The sequence below is a fragment of the Leptopilina boulardi genome, unplaced genomic scaffold, assembly GCF_019393585.1.
Source record: "Leptopilina boulardi isolate dan_hultmark-lab unplaced genomic scaffold, ZJU_Lbou_2.1 LbouV2_30, whole genome shotgun sequence".
NCBI lineage: Eukaryota > Metazoa > Arthropoda > Insecta > Hymenoptera > Figitidae > Leptopilina > Leptopilina boulardi.
The window spans coordinates 1,462,309-1,485,267 of NW_026137863.1; the positions used below are offsets into that span (position 1 = coordinate 1,462,309).

General features: G+C 25.8%; 2 protein-coding genes across 3 annotated transcripts; one reads left to right on the forward strand and one right to left on the reverse strand.

Moving 5' to 3' along the window:
* Positions 1 to 742: 742 nt before the first annotated feature.
* Positions 743 to 13,054, forward strand: LOC127282493 (protein son of sevenless). Of its 2 annotated transcripts, XM_051306761.1 has the most exons (19): positions 743 to 1,371; positions 1,985 to 2,248; positions 2,564 to 2,647; positions 2,801 to 2,881; positions 5,021 to 5,176; positions 5,292 to 5,500; positions 5,578 to 5,761; positions 5,883 to 6,129; positions 6,282 to 6,512; positions 6,597 to 6,960; positions 7,025 to 7,217; positions 7,361 to 7,597; positions 7,660 to 7,815; positions 7,925 to 8,225; positions 8,300 to 8,589; positions 8,653 to 8,875; positions 8,949 to 9,268; positions 9,339 to 9,594; positions 11,398 to 13,054. In XM_051306761.1, exons 1-19 carry the CDS (start codon positions 1,264 to 1,266, stop codon positions 11,487 to 11,489), a joined length of 3,996 nt encoding a protein of 1,331 aa, XP_051162718.1. In that variant the 5' UTR covers positions 743 to 1,263; the 3' UTR covers positions 11,490 to 13,054. The 2 variants fall into 2 exon arrangements, with proteins under 2 accessions (XP_051162718.1, XP_051162719.1); XM_051306762.1 differs by lacking the exons at positions 743 to 1,371; positions 1,985 to 2,248; positions 2,564 to 2,647; positions 2,801 to 2,881 and adding an exon at positions 3,616 to 3,746.
* A 522-nt stretch (positions 13,055 to 13,576) lies between these two features.
* On the reverse strand, positions 13,577 to 21,607 carry LOC127282494 (anoctamin-4). Its single transcript, XM_051306763.1, has 14 exons — positions 21,077 to 21,607; positions 20,073 to 20,457; positions 18,544 to 18,697; positions 18,202 to 18,484; positions 17,373 to 17,521; positions 17,058 to 17,303; positions 16,684 to 16,883; positions 16,296 to 16,433; positions 15,988 to 16,205; positions 15,497 to 15,805; positions 15,058 to 15,367; positions 14,777 to 14,982; positions 14,305 to 14,592; positions 13,577 to 14,207 (listed from the first exon to the last, which is right to left on the reverse strand). The coding sequence occupies exons 1-14, from the start codon at positions 21,113 to 21,115 to the stop codon at positions 13,905 to 13,907; spliced, it is 3,228 nt and encodes a 1,075-aa protein (XP_051162720.1). The 5' UTR covers positions 21,116 to 21,607; the 3' UTR covers positions 13,577 to 13,904.
* Positions 21,608 to 22,959: the final 1,352 nt, after the last annotated feature.

Here is a 22,959-nt window from a genome sequence, read left to right on the forward strand (position 1 = left end):
AAAAACCAATTAAGTATTGAATAATTGTTAAGATAAATCAAATGAAAGGGAACTTGAAATGCGTCATGATTATTAAAATGTGAAATGTGTTCCTTAAAAAATTTTTCGTGTGAGAAATGTTCATTTTAACTGTTCAATGTAATCTAATTTAATTATTTATTTATTCATGCATTTATTTATTGTCTTCATCTATCGTATTATCATGTAAAATTATATGTAAAAGTATTTATTTTAAATATGATCACGAATGTGTGTGCAAATTCGGATGCAATAAAAAAAAAAATAGAATCCTCTAAAATTGATTTTTAATTTTATTCCTATCATCAGTTTTTAGCAAAATATATTTTTATATTATGAATTATAATATAAACAATATAATAGTAGTATTTGTTTATATTATTTATTTTATAAATTGTTTAAAAAAAAAGAGCCCCTGTAGAAGTACTTTTTGTCGTGTACTTGTGTAATTTTCTTTAAATATTTCTAATAAATGGGTTCTTTGTTTCTTGTTACATCCCTGACTCATCTACACATGTTATTTTTTACTAATTAATCATTATTAAAATATTTTTAATATATCGTCAGTTGTTTGTAAATTTATCAATTATAAAAAAATCTTTTTTACAAGAAAAAGAATAAGTAAAATAATAATTATTTATAAAAATAAAAATACCGGGTTTCTGAAACACATATCACGTACCTGAAGTTCTTTACTGATAGTGCAAAAATCAGCCACCAGATGTCGTGCATAAAATTGCAAAATGGCGGTGGTAGTGATGTCCGCGGAGTTCTTGATAAATGAAAAATTCGATAAAAAGGGCGTGTAAAATGTGTGTGATCCTGAGATCGGATGCCCTCGACTCAGGAATATATCCGAGGCGTTGGGCAATTGTTCCCGGATCATGAAAAAAAACACAAATTTTTTCACGACGTTTAACTGTCGCATTCCAATGTTGTGTACTATGTCTACGCTTTAATACAAAAAAAAAAAACGACGGAATCAAATGGACATACGTAAATTTGTTTTTGTGTGTGCACAATTTAATCGTGATGTTTTCACGAGGACTCAATGGAGCCTCATTAATAACATAGAGAAATAAAAAAAAGAACACTTGTCGTTGTGCATGTGGTGTGTTTGTGTGTGTGTGTCATCATCAAATATTCCCCAGTGCAAATCATCATTATTTGCTTAGTGTTTGTGTCTATATCCGTGTCTATGATTTTTCTTTTTTCTTTATTTTCTTTTCTTTTGTATTTGGTGAAATGTTCTCGTCGCCGGCGTCCGTGGTCGGCGAGCCGTCTGGCTATGATTTTGAGAAAGAAGAAAACGCTGCCAAGTGGAAGGGAGTGTTTGTCAACTCCCTGCGCAAGGTGTGTAAAAACAACTAACACTCATACCAATATTCATCCTCCCTATGCTGCATGGACCTTCACTTGGGATTTTATATACATATATATATATTCTACTTGTGTGTATGTGTTATTAGAAAATTCAGTTTGACAAGTATTGAGTTTTATTGGGATATGTCAAAGTTGAGTCTAAAGGGGGACAAGGTAGCCAAAACCAATTATTGATTTTTTTTTTTATTGTTGCCTCTTAGAACCAATAAATGGGGTTTTCCTTTAATAACTTGTTATAGTTTGTGATTTACATTTTTTGTAATTTTCTTCACTAATGAAAAACTGTATTGGAAATTTATTTTCCTGTCAAAGATTATGTATATTTTGACACTTCTTGCATATATAGTAAAAGAGGGAACATAACCTTTTCGAAATAATTGTTTCGTGAATTTTTTATGACCAGTTCTTGAAAATCTGTTTTTTATTACGAATATTTAGATTTATAACCACAAATGAAATTGGTAAAATTATAAATAATTATTTTTTGGAATGATTTGAGATAAAGCCGACTTTTTGTGATGTTGTTTTTTTTTTATTTCTTAACGGGATTTTATTTTTTAATAATTAACTTTTTTATCATTAGGTATTGGAGCAAGTTCATCCCAGTCTAGAAGCTCGTCAGGACGCTTTAGATTATGTTGAGAGTCTGATTTTGAGAATGTTGGGCATGCTCTGTGGACATCCACCTCCTCATACACCTCAAGACGTAGAGGAAAGAGTAAGACGTACATTTCCTACTCCAATTGACAGGTGGGCACTACGAGATGCAAGAGATGCTCTTGAAAAAGGAAAGAAAAAATCGCCACTAGTTCTTCCTGTGGATAAAATTCATCAACTTTTGCAAAAAGTAAGCCAACTTTTTTTTTTAAATGTTTTTGTAAATTTATTTATTTATTTATTTATTTTTTACATTGAAATTCAAACTGTTTTATGAAATTTAATTATTATTCAATTTTTTTTTGAAAATATTAATTTTAATTATTTATATCGTTTCAATTAAATTTTTGCAAATTTAAAAAAAAATGAGAATTTATTTTCATTTTTCTTCTGATAGTGTAAATGTCCTAATGAAAACCTGTGAATTTTATTAATTCGATCAAAAATTTTTTAATTTAAAGAATTCAACTCTAATTTTTATTAATATTTTTTTCTTTTTTTACAGGAAGTATTACAGCACAAAATTGATTCTCAAGTCAGTCTTTTTGTCGTCGGGGTACTTGAATATATTTCTGCTGATATTTTAAAGGTAATATATAATTTAATATAAAAAAATAATTTTATAACTATTTTTTTAAATTAACTAATTCAAGATGAAATTTTTCTATCGAGATTATAATTATAAATAATATAGTCAATTTATTTTTACAAAATGGAAATTTAAAAAAACTGTTCTTTTCAGTTGGCTGGTAATTATGTCAAGAATATTCGCCACGTTGAGATTTCCTGCGAGGACATAAGAGTTGCGATGTATGCAGATATGGTAAATGATTTTTCCGAAATTTTCAGCTTGAATCGTGTCTTTGTTAAGCACATATCAATCGATTTACACAGTATCCTTCGTTATGTGCAGTCTTGCTTCAAGGATAATTCGAAAAATGCGTCCATTGTTTTTTTTTTCATTATTTATTTTTATATTCAATAATAATGAATTTGATAATTTAAATATAAAATAGAAAACAATTTTTTTTTTAATTGAAAAAAAGCAAATTTCGAATTAAACTTAATTGCAAAACTTGTAAGATATGATAGTGTAGTTTCGAAAAGCATCTTATTTAGAATATTGGTCCAGAAAAACAGTCCTTGCTTAGTCCCGAAAAAAAATAAATAAATAAAAGAAAAAGTACCTTGCTAGTACTAGTAGCTAATTTCTTTAATTCTCATCGCAGATTAGAAAAATGGTGTTTCAGGAATCCGTTGAATTTCGTAAAGGTGCTTTAAAAAATTATTTACTAAATAGAAATAGAAACAAAAATAATTCTAGATTAAGTAAATATAAAGGATTGAAAAAAAAATTCAAAAATAGAAAGATAGAAATTTTAGTTCGTTATAGACAAGAGTAGAAAATCATACGAAAAATAATTTTCCTTTTAAATAGATGAGTAGAAAAATTTCCCTAGGCTAATAACAAAAAAAAAATCAATTTTTTTTTATCTCTGGTTTATTTGGAATAAACTTCTATTGCTAGCAACGGGTGCATTGGTAAATTTCAGAATATGCCGATTAGCTACGCTAGACTAGTCACAGGCTAATTGTGGCTGCATATGTTCTCTGCTTGGTTACATGCTTTCCACTAAACATTTAACAACACCAACCATGTTCGTTCTTCGCTCATGCCGTTCTAGGTGGTACGTACATGCGAAGACCCAGAAAAAGATTAATAAAACCTCACAAAAAAAAAAAAAAATTCATTATATACGTTTCTTTTGCAAGAGTCACACAAGACGTTTTTTTTTCCTGTTTTCGCTTTTTTTTCCCTGTTATATCGGTTGTATTTTTCTTTTCATTTTCCTTCTTGAGGAAAAACTCTCAAATTCCCCAAGTTTCTCTTAAATAATTCGTTTCCCCAAAAAAATTATTTTTAATCAAATTCTTTAGTTGTAAAATCATTTCGATTTTTTTTTATAATTAATTATAATTTAAATTTTTTTATCGCTAAAGAAAATTCATTGGGAAACGTTATTAATTTATTTTTAATCGTTTTCAGTTTCTTTTTTTTTTTCTTTGAAAATTGGAGAAACTAATTTTAAAATTCTCTACCGAATGTTTATTATTTCTTCCATAATTTTTCTTTATCAATTTATTTCTTATATCTAATTTTATAATTTATAAATAATAATTTTCTCCAATAATAATATACTTTTAGAGAGGCATGAATTAGGCGTCGATATTCACGCACGCAATGAAATATAATAAAAAAAAAAAGTACAATTCTTTGCTTTTCAGAAAAATGCACCTTAGGTATATCTTATAGCATCACTGACTTCTGCCAGTTTTTTTTTCTCTCTTCACAAATTGTTTTTACAAATTTTTATTTAGAGAAAAAAAAGTTTTTATTTTACAAAAAAGTTGTTTTATTATTTTCTTCTAAGATCGAATACTTTTATTTCGAAATGTTCGTTAATTTATTTTTAGTTATTTAGGTATTTATAATTTTTTAATTATTAATAATATTATTTATAATTTACACGATTAAATTATGTTTTTGTAAAACTTTTAAAGTTTTTAAAATTCTATTTGAAAAAATTTACATTTGTTTTAGTTTCGCGAAAATTAAATTTCAATTTGAATTAATTAAATTTTTTTTTGTAAATTAAATGTCATTACAAATATTTAATATTTATTTTCATTTTATTCTTCTTTTTTTTTCTATGAGTAATTTAGTATTAAATTTTAACACTTAATTTTGTTAAATATTCGCAAAAATCTTTTTTAATTAATTGTTTTTTGGTGTCTATTTTTATTCTTTTGTTTTTGTAGTTTATAAAGAGAAAGTGTAGATTCTAGAGAGTAATTTGCTTGCTATTTTGAAAGTGTTTTTTTTTTATTATTATTATTAATATTTAAGATAGTGATAATTTTAAAAAAGAAAATTAATGTATTTTTTCTTTTTTATTGATAGGTACTAATGGACATGTTTTACCAAGATGATTACACGGAAGGTCCTCAAAGCAGTTTAGGGGCTGGGGCCGTCGTGTCTCAGACGTACGAAGAGTCCGTTAGAGATTTAATACATGACGAACGTCATTATCTACGTGATCTTCATATGATCATTAAGGTATTTATTTCAAAAATTAATATTTTCCCATAATTTCTTATTTTATTCTATTGAGTAACTTTTTTGTAAAAAATATTTTTGAATTTAAAAAATCAAAATCTTTTCCACTTATAAGGTGTTTCGAGAAGAAATAGTAAGATTCACACGTGACAGAAGTGAAATCGAAATACTATTTAGCAATATTATGGATATTTATGAAATGACTGTAACGTTACTTGGAAGCTTGGAGGATATTATGGAGATCACGGAAGAAAAACAGACCCCAACTGTAGGTTCATGCTTTGAGGAATTAGCAGAAGCGGCAGAATTTGAAGTTTATAAGACGTAATAATGATTTTTATTAATTTTGAAAAAAAAAATTTATTAAAATTCAAGTGTAACAAAAAATATTTAAATTACAGATACGCTAGGGAAATGAATAGTTCAGCTAGTCGAGAAATTTTAACGAGATTATTATCGAGGCCAGAGGCAAAAGATGGTCTACGAACCGCTGGACACGGTTTTAAAGAAGCTGTCAAGTACTATTTGCCAAAACTTTTAATGCAACCAGTATGGCACTGCTTTTTATATTTCGATTACATAAAGGTAGGAAAGAGAGAATTTTTTTTTTTTTTGAATAATTTTCTTGAAAAAATATTTTCTTAATTATGTACTTAATTAATTTTTAATTAATTATTAAATTAGTGAATTTTCTTTTTTTTTACAGGTATTACTTGAACGTACGCCAAATTCCGAAGATGGAGAGACTCTGGAACAAGTTCAGGGTGTTCTCAGTCCATTGAAAACGGAATTAACCAAAACTGTTGCGAGTCTTCCAATTAAAGATAGCGGTTTACGAATGCAAAGTCGAGCACGTAGACAAGCTGCACTTGAAAAAACGAGTGAACTTCAGAAAACTGTCGATGGATGGGACCAAAGAGACGTTGGCCAGTGTTGCAATGAATTTATCAGAGGTAATTTAATCATTTTTATCGCAAAAAGCTAAATTTTTTTTTTATTTATTGAAAATTGATTTTTAATTAGCTATTTGAATTATAAAAATTTAAATTATATTTCGAGAATTTTTAATTAAAGGGAATGTTTTTATTTATTTTTTATTAAATAGAGGACATGTTGGGAAAAGTAGGAAATAATGGTCGAAGATTAACGGAAAGACGTGCCCTTTTATTCGATGGTTTACTTGTCCTCTGTAAACCAAGTGGAAGCAAAAGAGTCAGTGTCAGTGTCTCGGGAGTTAATGTAGGAAGTAGTCATCCTGCTCATCAGGGAGAATTGCGTTTAAAAGAACGCTTCTTCATTCGAAAGGTGGATATTATCGATCGAGAAGATACTGAAGGTGAATTTTTAATTACAAATATAGAATATAATTTTCTTTTGAATTGAACTTAAAAAAAAAAAATGTGCTTTTTCTCTTATGCAGAATTGAAAAATGCCTTTGAAATAAAACCAAGGGACCATCCAAATGTAATTCTCGTTGCCAAATCGGTTGAGGATAAAAACAGTTGGATGGCAGATCTTGTGATGCTCAATACAAAAAGTATGTTGGAGCGAACATTGGACAGCATTCTCTTAGACGAGGAGAGAAAGCATCCACTTAAATTACCCTCGCCGCATTTATATGAATTTGCCGAACAAGATTGTCCGGAAAATATTGTTTTAGAAGCAAGGGAAAATGGTGGTGTGCCACTTATTAAGGGCGCAACGCTTGTTAAACTTGTTGAGAGATTGACTTATCATATTTATGCCGATCCAGCTTTTGTCAGAACATTCCTTACAACTTATAGGTATAATAATCATTAATTTAATTAATTTTTGAATATTCAAATATAATTTTTATTTTTTTTTTAGGAGTTTTTGCTCTCCACAAGAATTGTTAACGTTGTTAATAAAACGATTTGATATACCTGATCCATCGTTGGTGTACGAGGAAGAAGAGAAGCCAACGGGTTGTAAAACAATAGCAAGAGAAGACTGGAAGAGGTACAGAAAAGAATTCTGTCAACCTGTGCAATTTCGAGTTTTAAATGTTTTGCGACATTGGGTGAGTAATGAAATTTTTTTGTTTATTTAGAAATGTCGAGCGCGATTCATGAACAAATTTAATTTAAAAACCTTGAATTTTGGAAGAAAAAAAAATTCTAAACTTTCCAGACAATAAGAGATAATTTAATTTTTGAAAATTAGGTGGATCATCATTTTTACGATTTTCAACGTGATCCATCGTTGTTAGAGAAATTAAAAATATTTTTGGAAACTGTTAGTGGAAAATCGATGAGAAAATGGGTAGATTCAGTGATGAAGATTGTATTGAGAAAATGTGAGCCCTCGGAACAAAGACCGATTACATTTAGTTTTGAGCGTTCACCACCTCCAATTGAATGGCATTTAAAAGTTCCTGAAGAAGAATGGGGCATTCTAACGGTAAATAATTTTTTTTTTTTAAATTCAATTTATTATTATTAATTGATTGTTTCTAATTATAGTTGCATCCTATTGAATTAGCAAGACAATTGACATTATTAGAGTTCGAATTGTATAGAACGGTGAAGCCTTCTGAATTAGTTGGATCAGTGTGGACTAAAAGAGATAAAGAAAAGACATCGCCAAATCTTTTAAAAATGATTAAACACACGACAAACGTGAGTTTTGATTTGAATAAATTTAATTTAATTTTTTAAATTAAATAATTCCTTTTTATTGTTAATTATTATTTTTTTTTAAAAAAAAGTTTGTAAATTGAAATTTTAGTTTACAAGATGGCTAGAAAAGACAATAGTTGAAGCTGTAAATTTGGAAGAAAGAGTATCTATTGTTTCGCGAGCAATTGAAATAATGATGGTGCTACAGGATCTCAATAATTTCAATGGTGTACTTGCCATTGTCAGTGCCATGGGATCTGCTTCCGTTTATAGATTAAATTTTACTTTTCAACAAGTTCCAAAACAATTGAAAACTGCACTCGATGAGGCTCGTGAATTAAATAATGATCATTTTCGTAAATATCAGGAAAAATTACGCTCTATTAATCCACCATGTGTACCGTTCTTCGGTAAGTTGTTTTTTTTTTTTTTTTATTAGAAAATTAAGATTTTTTAAAAAAATTAATTTGTAATTTTTTTTTAGGCATGTACCTGACCAATATATTGCACATCGAAGAAGGAAATCCGGATTACTTGCCAGGAAGTCCGGAGCTTATAAATTTTAGTAAACGACGAAAAGTCGCTGAAATTACTGGCGAAATTCAGCAGTACCAAAATCAGCCTTATTGTCTTTCGGTAGAGCCGAGAATAAGGCATTTTATTGAAAATCTTTCTCCGTTTGATCCAAATATGAAGGACGCGGATATTAGTAATTATTTGTATGAAAAAAGTATGGAAATTGAACCAAGGGGTTGTAAACAATTGCCAAAAGTTGTAAGTAATTAGAGAAAAATTATAATTTTCTATTTTTAATGTAATTTTTCTTTTTTTTTGCAGGATCGCAAATGGCCAAATTTAAATTTAAAATCACCTGGTATTAAGGCGAGAAGTCTTAGCGGTAAATTACCAGCGCCATTACAAGCCATGGCTTCTAGTGTAAGATTACATGATCCACCGGCAGAAAGTGCACCACCTTTGGAACTTCCGGAAACTCCTCCTCATAATTCACAGATGCCTCACACTGGTGATCATTGCGTTTTTGCACCTGTTATGTTAGGAGGTAATAAAAATTTTTATGAAAAAAATAAAATGAGGGTATTTAGAAATAATTTTGTCAAAATTTTCAAATTTAGGTCAACCACCGGGTTCACCGGGTCCTCTAAGTATGTCGGGTCTCTCGATTAGTTCACCAGGAAGTAGTCCACAATTTGGATCACCTGGACATATGCCACCACCTCATTATCCATCGCAAAGTACGCATTTTGGTTTTACACAGAGTTCAATTGGTGCAATGAGTTCGTTGTCGGGTTTCACAACATCGGGCGGCAGTCCTGGTGCACCAATGCCACCTCCACCATCTCCGAGTCATGTGAATCTTAGCCAACCGCCACCACCGCTACCGCCACGATCTCATCGAAGAAGAGAAAGTTCCATTAGTGAGTCACCACATCAGGTAAATAAAAACATATTTTAACAAATTTCTAATATAAAAACTAATTTTTTTTTTTTTAAATTATTTCAAGGCGAGACAAGCGCCAAATGCTCCATTATTGCCGCCTCGCGATGGCACATCTCCACCTCCATTACCGCCTCGTAGAGATTTGCCACCAGCTACATTGCCACCACGATTACCAGCTACATTAAATTCAAGTAGCTCGGCATTATTAATGAGGCGAAATTCAAATTTAGAAAGCTCCACATCGGCTGCCACTCACGCAAGGAGATATATGTCTGTCAATGGACCCAGTCCTACAAAACTTCCTCCCAATCAACCCAATGGTAAGTGAAAAAAAAAAATTCATTTTACCATATTAATCAGAATTTAGGCCTCGGATTATACGACTATTTCGACTATTTCCGACTTTTTTCCAAAAATACGACTTTTTTCGACTTATTTTAATAAAATGCGACTTTTTCGACTTTTTTTTACATTTAAAAAATTTTTTTTTGAATAAATTACAATTTTTTTAGTATAAAATGCAGATCTTCTTCAGATCTTCTTTATTTTCAATTATTTAACAACAAATTTTTAACTAAAACTCTTCACTAAATTAATTATTTTTAATAATTTTAATCGAATTTATCACAAATTCAATTATTTTAAACTATTTTTCAATTAAAATTTTTATTAAATTTAATCATTGTATATAATTTAAAAAAAATTAACAAAATAAAATTACCAAAAAATTCTAATAAATTCTTCATCAACAGAAATTATTAGAAATTTCTCTTATTATAATAATTATTGTCTGAAAATTAACAAAATCTTTTGAAATTAAATTATTTTCCAAAATTTCAATTGAAATTCAATTATTTACAAAATTTTCAATTAAAAATCTTTTAAAATTCCAATTATTTTCCAAAATTTCAATTCAAAATCAATTATTTACGAAATTTTCAATTCAAAATCTTTTAAAATTCAAAAAATTTTCCAAAATTTCCATTCAAAATTAAATAAAATTCAATTATTTTCAAAATTTTCAATCTAAAATCAACTAAAATTCAATTATTCTCAAAATTATTTATTATCAATATTTTTAATCTAAAAACAACTAAAATTAAATTACTATCCAAAATTTCAATTATTTTCAAAAATTTCAATTAGAAATCTATTAAAATTCAATTATTTTCCAAAATTTCAATTCAAAATCAATTATTTACGAAATTTTCAATTCAAAATGTTTTAAAATTCAAAAATTTTTCCAAAATTTCCATTCAAAATCAAATAAAATTCAATTATTTTCAAAATTTTCAATTCAAAATCAACTAAAATTCAATTATTCTCAAAATTATTTATTATCAATATTTTTAATCTAAAATCAACTAAAATTAAATTATTATCCAAAATTTCAATTGAAATTCAATTATTTTCAAAAAATTCAATTTAAAAACTTTTAAAATTTACCATCTTAAATTTGTTTGAAATTTAATAATTTCAATTATAACTCTTTCATGAAATTCAATTATCTTTAACTATTTTCATAATATTATTCGAAAATTCAATTATCTGAAACCAATTTTTAATTAAAAATCACTTGAAGTTCAATTAATTTCAAAAATCTCAATTATAAATCATTGAAAATTCAATTACTTTTTTAAAAAATGTTATCTGAAATTATTTAATAAATTATTTTTAATTCTGTAAAATTTAATTATTGTCTGAAAATTAACAAAATCTTTTGAAATTCAATTATTTCTAAAAATTTCAACTTTATAACTCTTCTAAAATTATTATTATTTAAAAAAAAAAAATTTTTATTTGAAAATCTGTAAAACTTTTTTTGTTAAAAAAAAAAGAAATCGACTTTTTCGACTTTTTTTGGAACATAAATCGACTAAAACGACTTTTTTTGTGCCTTTAAATCGATCCGAGGCCTGAGAATTTTATTATTTACAATTATGTGTGGAAAATTATAATTAAATCTCCACCTCACAGTCAATATCAAATAATTTTATTTTTTAAAAACAATTATTTTAATGGCAGGCCTCGGATTTATACGATTTTTTTTCGAAAATATGACTTATTTTCTTTTTAGACGAAAACTAATATAAAAAATTACTGAGGAGTTTATTTTCTTTTAGGATCAGTAACTCCGAGATTACCACCGAAACCTCTTCCGGGACGTCCTCCTACAACTATGTTTAATTTCAGCGCTCCCCCCGGACCTAGTTAGAGTCATCATTTAAAAAAAAAATACCCTTTTCTTATCCTTAGAATTAAAAAAGATTTTCACGGGATTGATTTGTAGATTAATGAAAATAATTGTCGAAGTCGTGGCGATCGTCTAAATGAGGGCTTTGATGTTTGTAAATAGTAATGTTTAAAAAGAAAAAAAAATTTTTTTTTGGCAAAGGACCAGTAATAAGACGCACAAAACAAAAAATTTGGACCACGATGAACTTCGACTTAGCTCTATATAGTATAATAATCTTCAGAGTATTTTCTTTCTTTCTTTTTTTTATTGTCTAACGAATTAATTTTCAGCAAAATTGGTTTTTTAAAGAAAAGGAAAAAAAAAAATTAATTTTTTTTTTTTGACATAGATGTTAAAATGTGATGAAATGATGTTCATTAAATTTCCTATTCGCCAATATACACACATTCTGAAAACATGGCACAAGAAACTATTTTTAGTGAAAGTTTATTTTTTTGAAATGTACAGACTGTTGTAAGATAAACAATATATATATATATATATATTTTTAGATATTTTTTTTACAATAAAAATAGATAAATGCACATAACCGATAGAGAAGTAAGTAGAGAGAAGTTTTTTTTCGATTCGTTTTAATACGAGTCATTGTGCTTCTCGTTTGAGAATTCTTGCAAAGATATTTCGAAATAGACTCGAACTTATTTTATATATAGAGAGATGAATTAAATAATTTTGATTTTTTTAATAACTATATATTTGAAGCACACATAATCTTGTTTCTTTTTTATTCAGAAAAAATTATTTTCCTTCTTAAAAGAAAAGTGATTTTTATTTATAGAAAGATAAAAATTTCTTTTCAAGTAAAATTTAGTTTTGAGAAAGAAAATAAAATTTTTGAATGAAAAATTTGAAATTAGTAAATTCCTGAAGTCTTTCATTGTTTTTTAAGTCTCAGGTGTTTTTTTTTTCTATTTGACTTTTAAGTGTACTATAATAGAATCAATTTTTATAAATGCTCAGCTTTTTTAAAAATACATTTGCTTTTTTTAATTTAATTTTTTTTTTTTGAGAGAGAAAGAGAGAATGACTTCTTTTTCTCGATACTGTGTTATTAGAATTTATAATGAAAAACTCGAAATGAAAGAATACATTTCATCACAATTACTTGTCGAAAAGAAAATTTTTTATTAGAACCAATTTAGCTGTTTATTTTTGCATTAAGAAAAAAAACTCTTGAAGAGATTTTTACTGTCGACAAATCGCGATCGTCCCATTTTTTTTTCTCCTTTGTCCCTTTTATCTATCCCTGAACACAACTGTGATACACTTCGAACGTGGATAAGTGAATGTAATTAGACGTTTAGAATTTAAAAGAAAAAAACAAAAAAAAAAATTTTAATAATAATATAGATGGAAGAAAGTGCAGTATCAAATCGAGTATCGATAGCGCAAAAAAAAGAAATAAATATGTAAATGTATATTATATAAATATATTCTTGTCGATAGGTATTGTAATAATGTTAAAAGCAAACAAAAGTGAAATATTACAAAGTGTAAAAATAAAGAATATATTGTGTAGTAAATTTTGTTGTTTTTTCTTTAAAAAAAGAAAATTTATATTTTTTAGACAGCTTTATTATATAAGTCATTAACTTATAAAGTATACAATTATTTAAAAAATAAATTTTCAATTATACACCAAATATCATACAAGAATTTTTGTTTCAAAATTAAATTTACTTTTAGAGCCTAAAAAAAATAAATATTGATAATTAATAATTTAAAAAATAACGGAACGTTTAACATCATCACAATTACAATATTGATTTTTTTTTTTTAAAAGTAATTTATAAAATAATTTATTAACATATTTTTATTAATATTCTAGTGGATTTTAAATATTGCTAATTAGAGAGTCTCTCAATAATTGCTTAAAAAATATAATTATTATACCTCTCATACTTTTTAAATTCTAGAAATTACATTCTAAAAAAAAATTGTATAATCAATTTTTCATTTCTAAAAAATAAATATATGTGTTTATTTTTCAATCATTCTTAACGTCACGTGAATTAATTTCATGAGACGCTATTTTTTTTTTTTTTTTTTAATAAAATATACAATATGTACAATAGTTCCATTTTTTTCCCCCCCTTAATAATTGACATTCATTATCGATTTACTACGATAATTTATTGTCTGATATAAAAATTCTGTTCCATGAATTAGGAAAATGGAAATTTAATTTATAAAATAAATTTTGTTTCAAAATTAGTTTAATTAAATTTTCTATTGACTTGCAATTATTAATAATTATTTTTGTATTAATTAATTATTAATACACTTTTTTTTCAATTACATATGAAAAATGTAATTAATATTATAAAAATATTTTTGTATATTTATATAATTTTTTGTGTAAAAATTACTGAATTAGGTAACTTCCCAAACAGTGGAATTTTCACTTGGAACATGATTTTTGGCAACGTCAACATGAGCATCGAGACCATCGCTCAATTTACTGAAACGTCTCGCCCAACTTCCACGTCTTGCACCTGGTCTCGAGATTCCAGCTTCGCGTAAAACTGAAACAAGATCCTCCTCATCTTCCTTGCCCTTTATTCCCTTCTCAAATCTTGCCTCCTGCGCCAAAAGTTTCTCCCTCTGCAATTGAGTTGACATTGCCTTTGGTACAGCAGGTATCACATAACTCATTATTCCCGTTGATGCAAATACCTAAAAATTATTTTTTTTTTTAAAATATTTCTTTAATTTTGTTACTAATTTTTTTGTTTTTTGAATTTTTTTTTGGAATTATAGAAACGAAACTCACAACATGTTCAAAGACAACAACAAATGCGAGACGTGCTGCAAAAACGTGCCAATATTGAGGACTTAATCCATATGGTTCTGGATCATTTGGTCCATTTCTATATCCTCTGTATTGACAAGTCGAAGGAATTGGTTCACTTCCATCGCTACCCATTCCCTCAATATAATCGGAGGTATTAAATTCAGATAATGAACTATCTATATAGCCCTGTAAGTCTTTTGTAGACGAATAAACATAAGCGTACACGGATCTTGGTATAAAATCCGAAGTGTATGCAATTACAAATGCCTGTCAAAAAAAAATGGTAATTATTATTTAATTACTTTTTATTCTATTTATCATAATAAAATATTATTATTAAATGGAAAAAAAAATTTAATTTTTGAAATTAATTATATAGAATTTTTTTAATTAATTAATTTTTGTAATTAATTTCTATTATTAATTTGTAATTCTCTTTTAGAAAACTCACATTACTGACGACGGCCGTGTAGGTGACACCTTTTAAAATTCCAAACCAAGCGCCAATATCTTCAACTCTTTCTGCCAAGGGTCGACGTGCTTCCTTTATCATTTTATACGCATCCAATCGAATTTCACCGATATTATTTAAAAGAGCAAAAATTGGTGCCAATGGAAAAGCAGCGACAAAGAGAGTCACAAATCCATATTGAATTACTGTAATTATAAATATTTTTCCTTTTTAATATTTTAATTATTTTAAAATTTTTTAATTTTGAAAAGGAAACTTACTCATTTCCAAATATTCTTCAAAAAGTCCCATTCTTCCGGGATCTTGAAGTTGATAATTTTGCTCCCAACTTGTATCGAGCCTATCATGATCTTTTGTTGCCGCTATGTGATTTCGTTTACGCCACCAATTCCACATTTTTGGCGATAGAATTTCGAGAAAATTATTAAATAATTGTTTGCCAATCATAATAATTGCTAGTTGAATACAAAGTTCCGATAAACAACCAGCCGGATCACAAACATCATTTTGTATTCGATTAAATTCCGATCTTCTTGCATTTGAATCACCAGGATATTCGTAAAATCTTCCCTACAAAAAAAAAACAATTATTCCCTCATTTTTATAAAATGAATTTTTTACATTTCAAAAATATTAACAAATTAATATGAAAATATTTTTTTTTTCCAAATTAATGATAAAAAAATTTTTTTGTTAAACCTTGAAGAATGCAATGTAGATGAGTGATGAGTAAAAATTGACGAATTCAAACATAAAAATTTTAAATGTAAAACTATCCTCATATTCAGTTTGTGTTCGTGGATTTTCTAAATTAGTCATCCATCTTGCCATTCTTTGATAAATTCTCGTCAATATCATAATGACTATTAAATTTAATAATGCAGCCGTTGTGGCGGTGAAAATTTTCGTATGCTTTTTCACAAGTGAATTACCGCCACGATAAAAAATTGGTACCAATGAAATTCTATAGATTATTGTTCCTAAAACTGCGGCAAGAACCACACAAACCTATTCAACAAATAGAGAAATTAAATTAATAATAGAAAGAAAAACGAATTACAAAATTTTTTCGTTTTTTATTTAATATTATAATTGATTTTTTTCCTCTAGAATAATGATAATTAATTATAATAATAATAAAAATAATAATTGAGAAAATTTTGTCAGTTAAAGAAAAATATTTAATTCACCATAAAAAACACCATTGAAGTTGTGACAGCATATCTCCAGGCACGTGACCATGCTGGCATATATGGTTCTCGTTCTCTCGTGACAGGATTTATTCTATAAGTTTTAACAGATGCCTCAAATTCAGGTCTTGGTTCCTCATCACCGTCGGCATTTTGTAAATCCCATTCCCAAGCTAAAATTGCTTGACGACGTTTCCACATTTCCAAAAATGTTGTTGCTATTCAAAATCATAAAAATAATTTATTCGAAAAAGAAAGAAGGGAGCAAATTTTTTTAAATTTCATTCAATTTAATTTTTTTTTCTTACCCCAAAAGGACATAAAAATGGCAAAAAAGACAGTTGCAGGATTATCGAATAAATATGTCAGTCTAGAAAAAAGGCAGGATTCTTTCAATTTTTGATAAGAGCACGCCTTATCACAAAGTGGACACAGTGTAATGTTCCCTGGAAAATTTTTTACATTTTTTTTTATTAAAAAAAAAATTCTATTTTAAATTATTAATTAATTAATAAATAAATAAAAAATTTAACTATAGATAAATTTTCTTTTTATATTGCAATTTTTTTTTGAGGTATAATTGTTTTTTTATTAAAAAAAATTTCTATAAATTATTATTTAATAAATAAAATAGTGAAAAATTTTTTTTTGTATTGAATTTTTTTTTTATAATTCTCCAATTATAAAATATATTACCTTCTTTATATGGATTACAAATTTCTCTGCTTGGCTGATTATCGTCACTATTCATACTTGCCAAACCGTAAAAAAAACACAAGAGACCAACCACTGCAGGGGGATATAATGCCTTTGTATAAAATCCAAGCCAAGCAAAATAAAGTGCAACTTTTTCTCCAAAATATCTTCTAATTAGCCACAAAGGCTGCTTCTTGTACCTATATAAATTTATAATTATAATAATAATAATTATTATTATAATTATAATATTTATTATTATTATTATAATTATAATAATAATAATAATAATTATTATTCATTAATTATTTTTATTTATTAATTTATTTTCGAATTATTAACAGAAGGAAAATAAATTAATTTTTTTAACTCACCATTGAGATGGCCTGGCCCATATAAGATAAAGTAAATATCTATCTAAAATTTCTCCATTCGCCAATGGTTTATTGTAGGGACCCTCGTGAAGTGTAAAACAATCAAGATAAGTCCCATCGGCTATTAATCGTCTTATTCCTGCTTTTTCATTAATTTCATTGTATTTCGTTCGATGTAAAATTTGCATAACTATTAATGATCTTTGAGCTGGTGTATAAGCTGTGTCTCTATCTTTTACAACAAATCTGGAAAAAAATTAATTTTCCATATTAAACACTAAATTTTGTATTAAAAAAAAAAATTGCTTTTTTTACCTTTCTTCATCCCCACTATCTGTGCTTGCATAAAAACTAGGCTCTTCGGGATATTTATGTGTATCCCACATGTGAATTTTTCTAATCCACTGTATCCATTTTCGCCATTTTTCCCAAGGACTTTTTTTCAAAATTTCATTTTCATCGCCCTTTAATGAAAATAAAAATAAAATTATTTATCAACTAATTAACTTAATTGTAAAAATTATTTTCTTTTGTAATTGGTTCTAGTTTATCAAATAATTAAGTAATTAAATTTTTTTTTTAGGTAAATTAACTGGTTTTGATGAATTTCAAAATTCAATTTCAAAATTGCGTTTTAAAAATCAAAATATTTTTTTGTTGTGAAAAATCAAATAATTTTGAGTGCTCATTCTAATTTTGATTGATAAAAATAAATAATGTAGTAAAAAAAAATTGCAATCGTAAAATAATAATTTCATACATCGGATATGCTTTTTAAAGGTCCTTTTTACGAGAAATATATATGGACATCGTGAAGTGTGGAATAATAATAAATGATACTTTCTATTATTATTGTAATCGATTTCTGCATGAATAATATATGCCAGGCTATATATATATATATATATAGAAAACTCTCTGAACAATTTAAATTTTTAAGAGAATCTTTATTGTAAAAAAAAAAATAACGATTCTATCAATGTAAATTTCTCTATCAATATGATACATATTATTCACTTTAATAAAATTGATTTTATTTTTTATAAAGGAAAAATAACTTGAGATATTCGAGGAATTTAAATAGGCTGAAGTTAAAAAAATCCATATAATAAATAAATTTTTCTTTTTTTTTTTTTTAACTTACCCAAGCCTTTACGGAAATAGTAATTAATCTCTTAGTGGGTAATTTAAGATTCATCAATTCGGCATATTGAATTTTAATTTTCCATGGAATGTGTAATTTGAGAAAATATGTTTTCCCATCGAATGACGATTCTTTTGGTTCCAATTCGCATTGTAGGCCTTCCTTTAATAAATTTTGTTCAAAAATTTTTCTTTGCTCTATTTTACGTGCCTCTATTTCAGTCATAACACCTGCACTTTCCTCTTGATACACCAAAACCATATCAATTCTTCGTCTACCATCCCTAAATTAAAAAAAATTAATTTTCCCTTTTTTTTTTTTTATTAAAATTTTTTTTACTACCTAAAAAATAGTGTTTCACAGTCATTTGTCGATTCGGCGGATCCTGTAGAATTTCCTTTATTAATATCTTTGGAATAATCATTATCAATTGAATCCGGAAATGGTGTTTGTGATTCTGGCGATAGACGATTTTTAATTGGTGTAAGTGTAGGTCCTGCCAACAAAATCTATCGCTGTAAATAAATATAATGTTTGCCCTGCGACAAATGATTTTGACTATATTATCTTATTATATAAATTTTACGTTAAAAAAAAAATAATAATAATAATAAGTAATTTCTCCTCTCCATAAATATATTTTTTCGATAAAATAATCAACCTTCATATTTTAATCGATTAATCAATTTTTTTTTATTTTCAGCACAAATTTTCCTATTTTAATTAATAATAAATGCACGGTTATAATATCACTTCATTTTTAATTCATATCTTTTAAGTAGAAAGGTCAAACTATTCGTGCAGAATAATTTTTCCTGATTCATATATATATATAACTTTTTTAAATTTCTATTTAATATTGTATGATTTAACATTTTTTTTTTATTTTAAATTTAGATTTTGAATTTTTTTGAAAATTTTTAATTGTTAATAATTAATATTCAAGTGACCTTAATATAAATATTTTTTTTATTATTAATCGGTTTGTTAAAAAAAAAAGTTTCCTTATTTAGAAAAATCCCAGGCACATTTATTATTAATGTGAGGGAAACGTGACATGCTGACATTCATCTACTTTTCTACATACCGTCATTGATCGTGCGTTATGTCGATTCTATCTATGCTCTTGTCATAGACATACATTGTCTATATTTATATTAGTTATGGATTAGAAAACAATCTTTTTATAGTTCACCTCTTTTATATGTACTAAATTCCCCCTTTATCATTTATTTTTTATAAACCAAATTAGGCCATTGTGTATAAATAACATTAATTACACAAAATTTTTTCTTTTACATTTTTTCTTTCTTTTTTTGTATATATAATTTTTTTTTAAATTTTATATTCATTTTACTTATTATTATTAAATAATTTCTTCTTTTTTTTTGTTTATTTTTGGAAAATAAAAGTGATATTTAAAAATTGTTATTTATAAATAATTTTGTTTTAAATCAAAATAATTTTAATAAACTAAAATTTAAAAATAAGAATTACACATTTTTGAAAAGCTTTACAAAGTAAAATTATGAATATTTATTTTGGAAAAAATATTCAAAACGAATTTATTCAGAATTCAAAAAAAAAATTTTCTTCTATTCAAATTTATTTAAGAAATATAATCAAAATCATTTATCAGGATATTCAAAAATTTTTACTACTATAATCGGAACGAATTCGATGTCTAAAAAAAAGAATTGATAAAAAAATATTTTAATATTTAAAAATACCTATTTGAAATATAGAAAATATTTTAAAAAATTAATTTAATTTTAAAAAATATTAAAATTAAACTAATTATTATTAATAATAATAAAAGGAATTAAAAAATTAATTTAAATATATATTTTTTTTTTTGCAGTTCAACTCACCGAAGGCTTCTCGGGCAGAGAGATTTCCTCCGATTGGAAAGACACTGGCCCTAGAGATTCTCGATTGATGTTTTGGACTTCCGTTTCCGGGTGGACAATTGATGTTGATGCCATATTTTTGAATACCATTTTTTTCGGGTTCGTACGGAATAATTTTCGTGACATCGCGAATTATTGGATTTTCACTTTCGTAAGGTGTTGACGGCCTATTTGATAATGCGACGGAAATTATTGGAAATCGTCTATTGTCTTGAACTGAAGTATTTCTCGATGATGATTCTGATGATGCTTGATTTCTTTCAATATCACTGTATTGTGAATTAGGTCGACTATTTTCTTGACTTGTTGTTTCTTCTTCAGTTGGACTTTCTTTATGATCTGAATTCTAGAATGCAATTTCATTTATTTTTCTTTTCCTTTTTTTTTTTATTATTATTTGTTGAGCAATTGAAAAAAAATAAGTCAATATCTATATGCAAACAAAAATAAAGAAAAAAAAACTAAATTTTACATTTATGATAATAATTAAGTAAAATTAAATATTGATTAATATTTTCTTTTTTTTGAAAAGAAAAATGTAAAAAAAAATTTTTAGATATTGGCATTATTTTATTTATTCTAAATTATAGGAAATGTAACGTCGGAATTATATAAAATTTCATGAATTTAATGGAGAAAATAACGAAACATTATCGAGAAAGTAATTTAGTTTTATCGGAGTTAAAAGCTTTTACCAGGCATGTGACATAAAATACAAAATTATTGTTTTGTGAAAAGGTGAATTTTTTCTTTTTATTCAAATATTTCTTTTATTATTAATTGAAAATATTTGTCTAAAATTATAAACTGATTAGAAAAATATAATAATTTTTTAAATTAGTTTTGCTTTTAAAATTTTGGTTTTTATTGAAAATTATAAAGAAAATTGAAAAAAAATCGATTTTTGAAAATATTTTACAAAAAAAAAAAAAGGAGAAAAAGGAAAAGAAAATAATTGAAAATACCTGCGAATCTTCCTCGGGACGATTTCGGTCACCGTCCATAACGAAAAACGTGGAACCCCTTTGATGCCAGTTTTACTGATTTGTTTAATTGAAAAACAATTTTTTTTTTTACAAAATTTTCGTCAACCTTTTTTTTTTCTTCGTTGGATTATTTGTCCGAAAAAGAAGAGATTCTTTAACGAACATCGATCACTTGTAATTCACCACACAAACAAAACTTTTGCAGTATAGCTTCGAGTAGGTCACTTTAAACGTTAATTATGAATGAAACTCTGCCCACGTATTTGCTGCTTATACCACCCTGACCCACCAAAACCTACCACAGCCTTGAATAATCTTCATTGTCATTTTGTGGAGATTCGCATAGATAATCGAAATTTTCCTTTTTAATTCTTCTTTATCAATGCCAAATATATAGAATAATATATAAGGACCAAAAATTCATTTGAAGGTCTTTTCGATTTTTTTCTTTTTTCACTTTTTTGATGCAAATTATTTTTCTTTCAAAATTTTCCGCTGATTTTTATTTTATAATTTCTTTTTTACTTATTTTAATCTGATTTTTATTTTCTACATTTTATAATTTATTTTGATTATTTTGCTTAATTTTTTTAAATTTTCTATTTCGAATTTTAATTTTCTTATAAAAATTAATATTCCATGGATTAGTTATAATTTGTTTTTATTTTTCGTTTATTAAATTGAATTTTTCTTTTGAAAAAAATGACATCAATTTTGTTTGAAAGAAATAATTTTCAAATTTTAATTTCTTAAAACAATCATTTGTAATTTGAATGAAAAATTAATTTTCACTTTTATTATATATAGTGAAAGAAAATAATTTCACTATTGTATTTGTATTGCAAAAAAATAAAAATTTTTCACTAATATAATAATTTAATAAAATTAAATTAAATTTAAAAAATAGTTTACCGTGAAGAGACAAATATTTGAGCACTCATAATTTTTGTAAATTTAAATTTTCAAAAATAAATTGAAAACAATTTATATTATTAAAATCACAAAATAATTGATTAATTGTTGCAATAAAAAGCACATGTTGTTGAATTTTTTTATAAATTATAAATAATAATTGTTCAGTCATGATGAAAAAAAAAAAAAATTCAAAAAAAATGAAAAATAAAAAAAAAATGCCAAAAAAAAAAAATAATGAGAAAAATTAAACTATTTTCTAAACTCTTTTTATATTTTTTTTTAGGAGCAAAATTGACATATTTGTTAGTGTGTCTTTGGAAATATCATAACATGTACTGAATAGCTTTGGATAGTACAAACACACGCCTTTATATATATATATTTGTGTAAGTCATGAGAGCATGTAAAAATTTATTCTCTACACAAATATAAAGACACGTGGGGTATCCTTCCTGATGTGAATATCGTGTTTTGTAGAATATCCCTAGTTCTTGGCCTGGACAATACCTACATATAATGATAGACGATAAAATGAGGCTTTCAAATTGCTATGGTAACTAAATGGACAACACATTTCTTCTATAGACAATAAATGGACATTAGCTTTGACTTTTTTTTTTTATTATTATTATTATTATTATTATTATTATTATTATTATTATTATTATTGTCAAAAAAAAGAGAAAAGTACAATTTTATTCAGTTTCTTCAAGGTCTTGTTGAAAGAATTCGAAAATAATTTTTTTTTTAAATTCTATTAATACTTGACAATTCATTTTTATAAATTTTATAAATAATTTATAAATTTTTTTTTCATTATTCTTATTATTTTTTTTTTTATTAGAATTTTTAAATTTTTATTTTAAAAAAAACCAAAATATAAAACAATTTTTTTTTTAATTTCATTAAAAATTGAATAATTACCTTTATATAAAATGTGATAATAA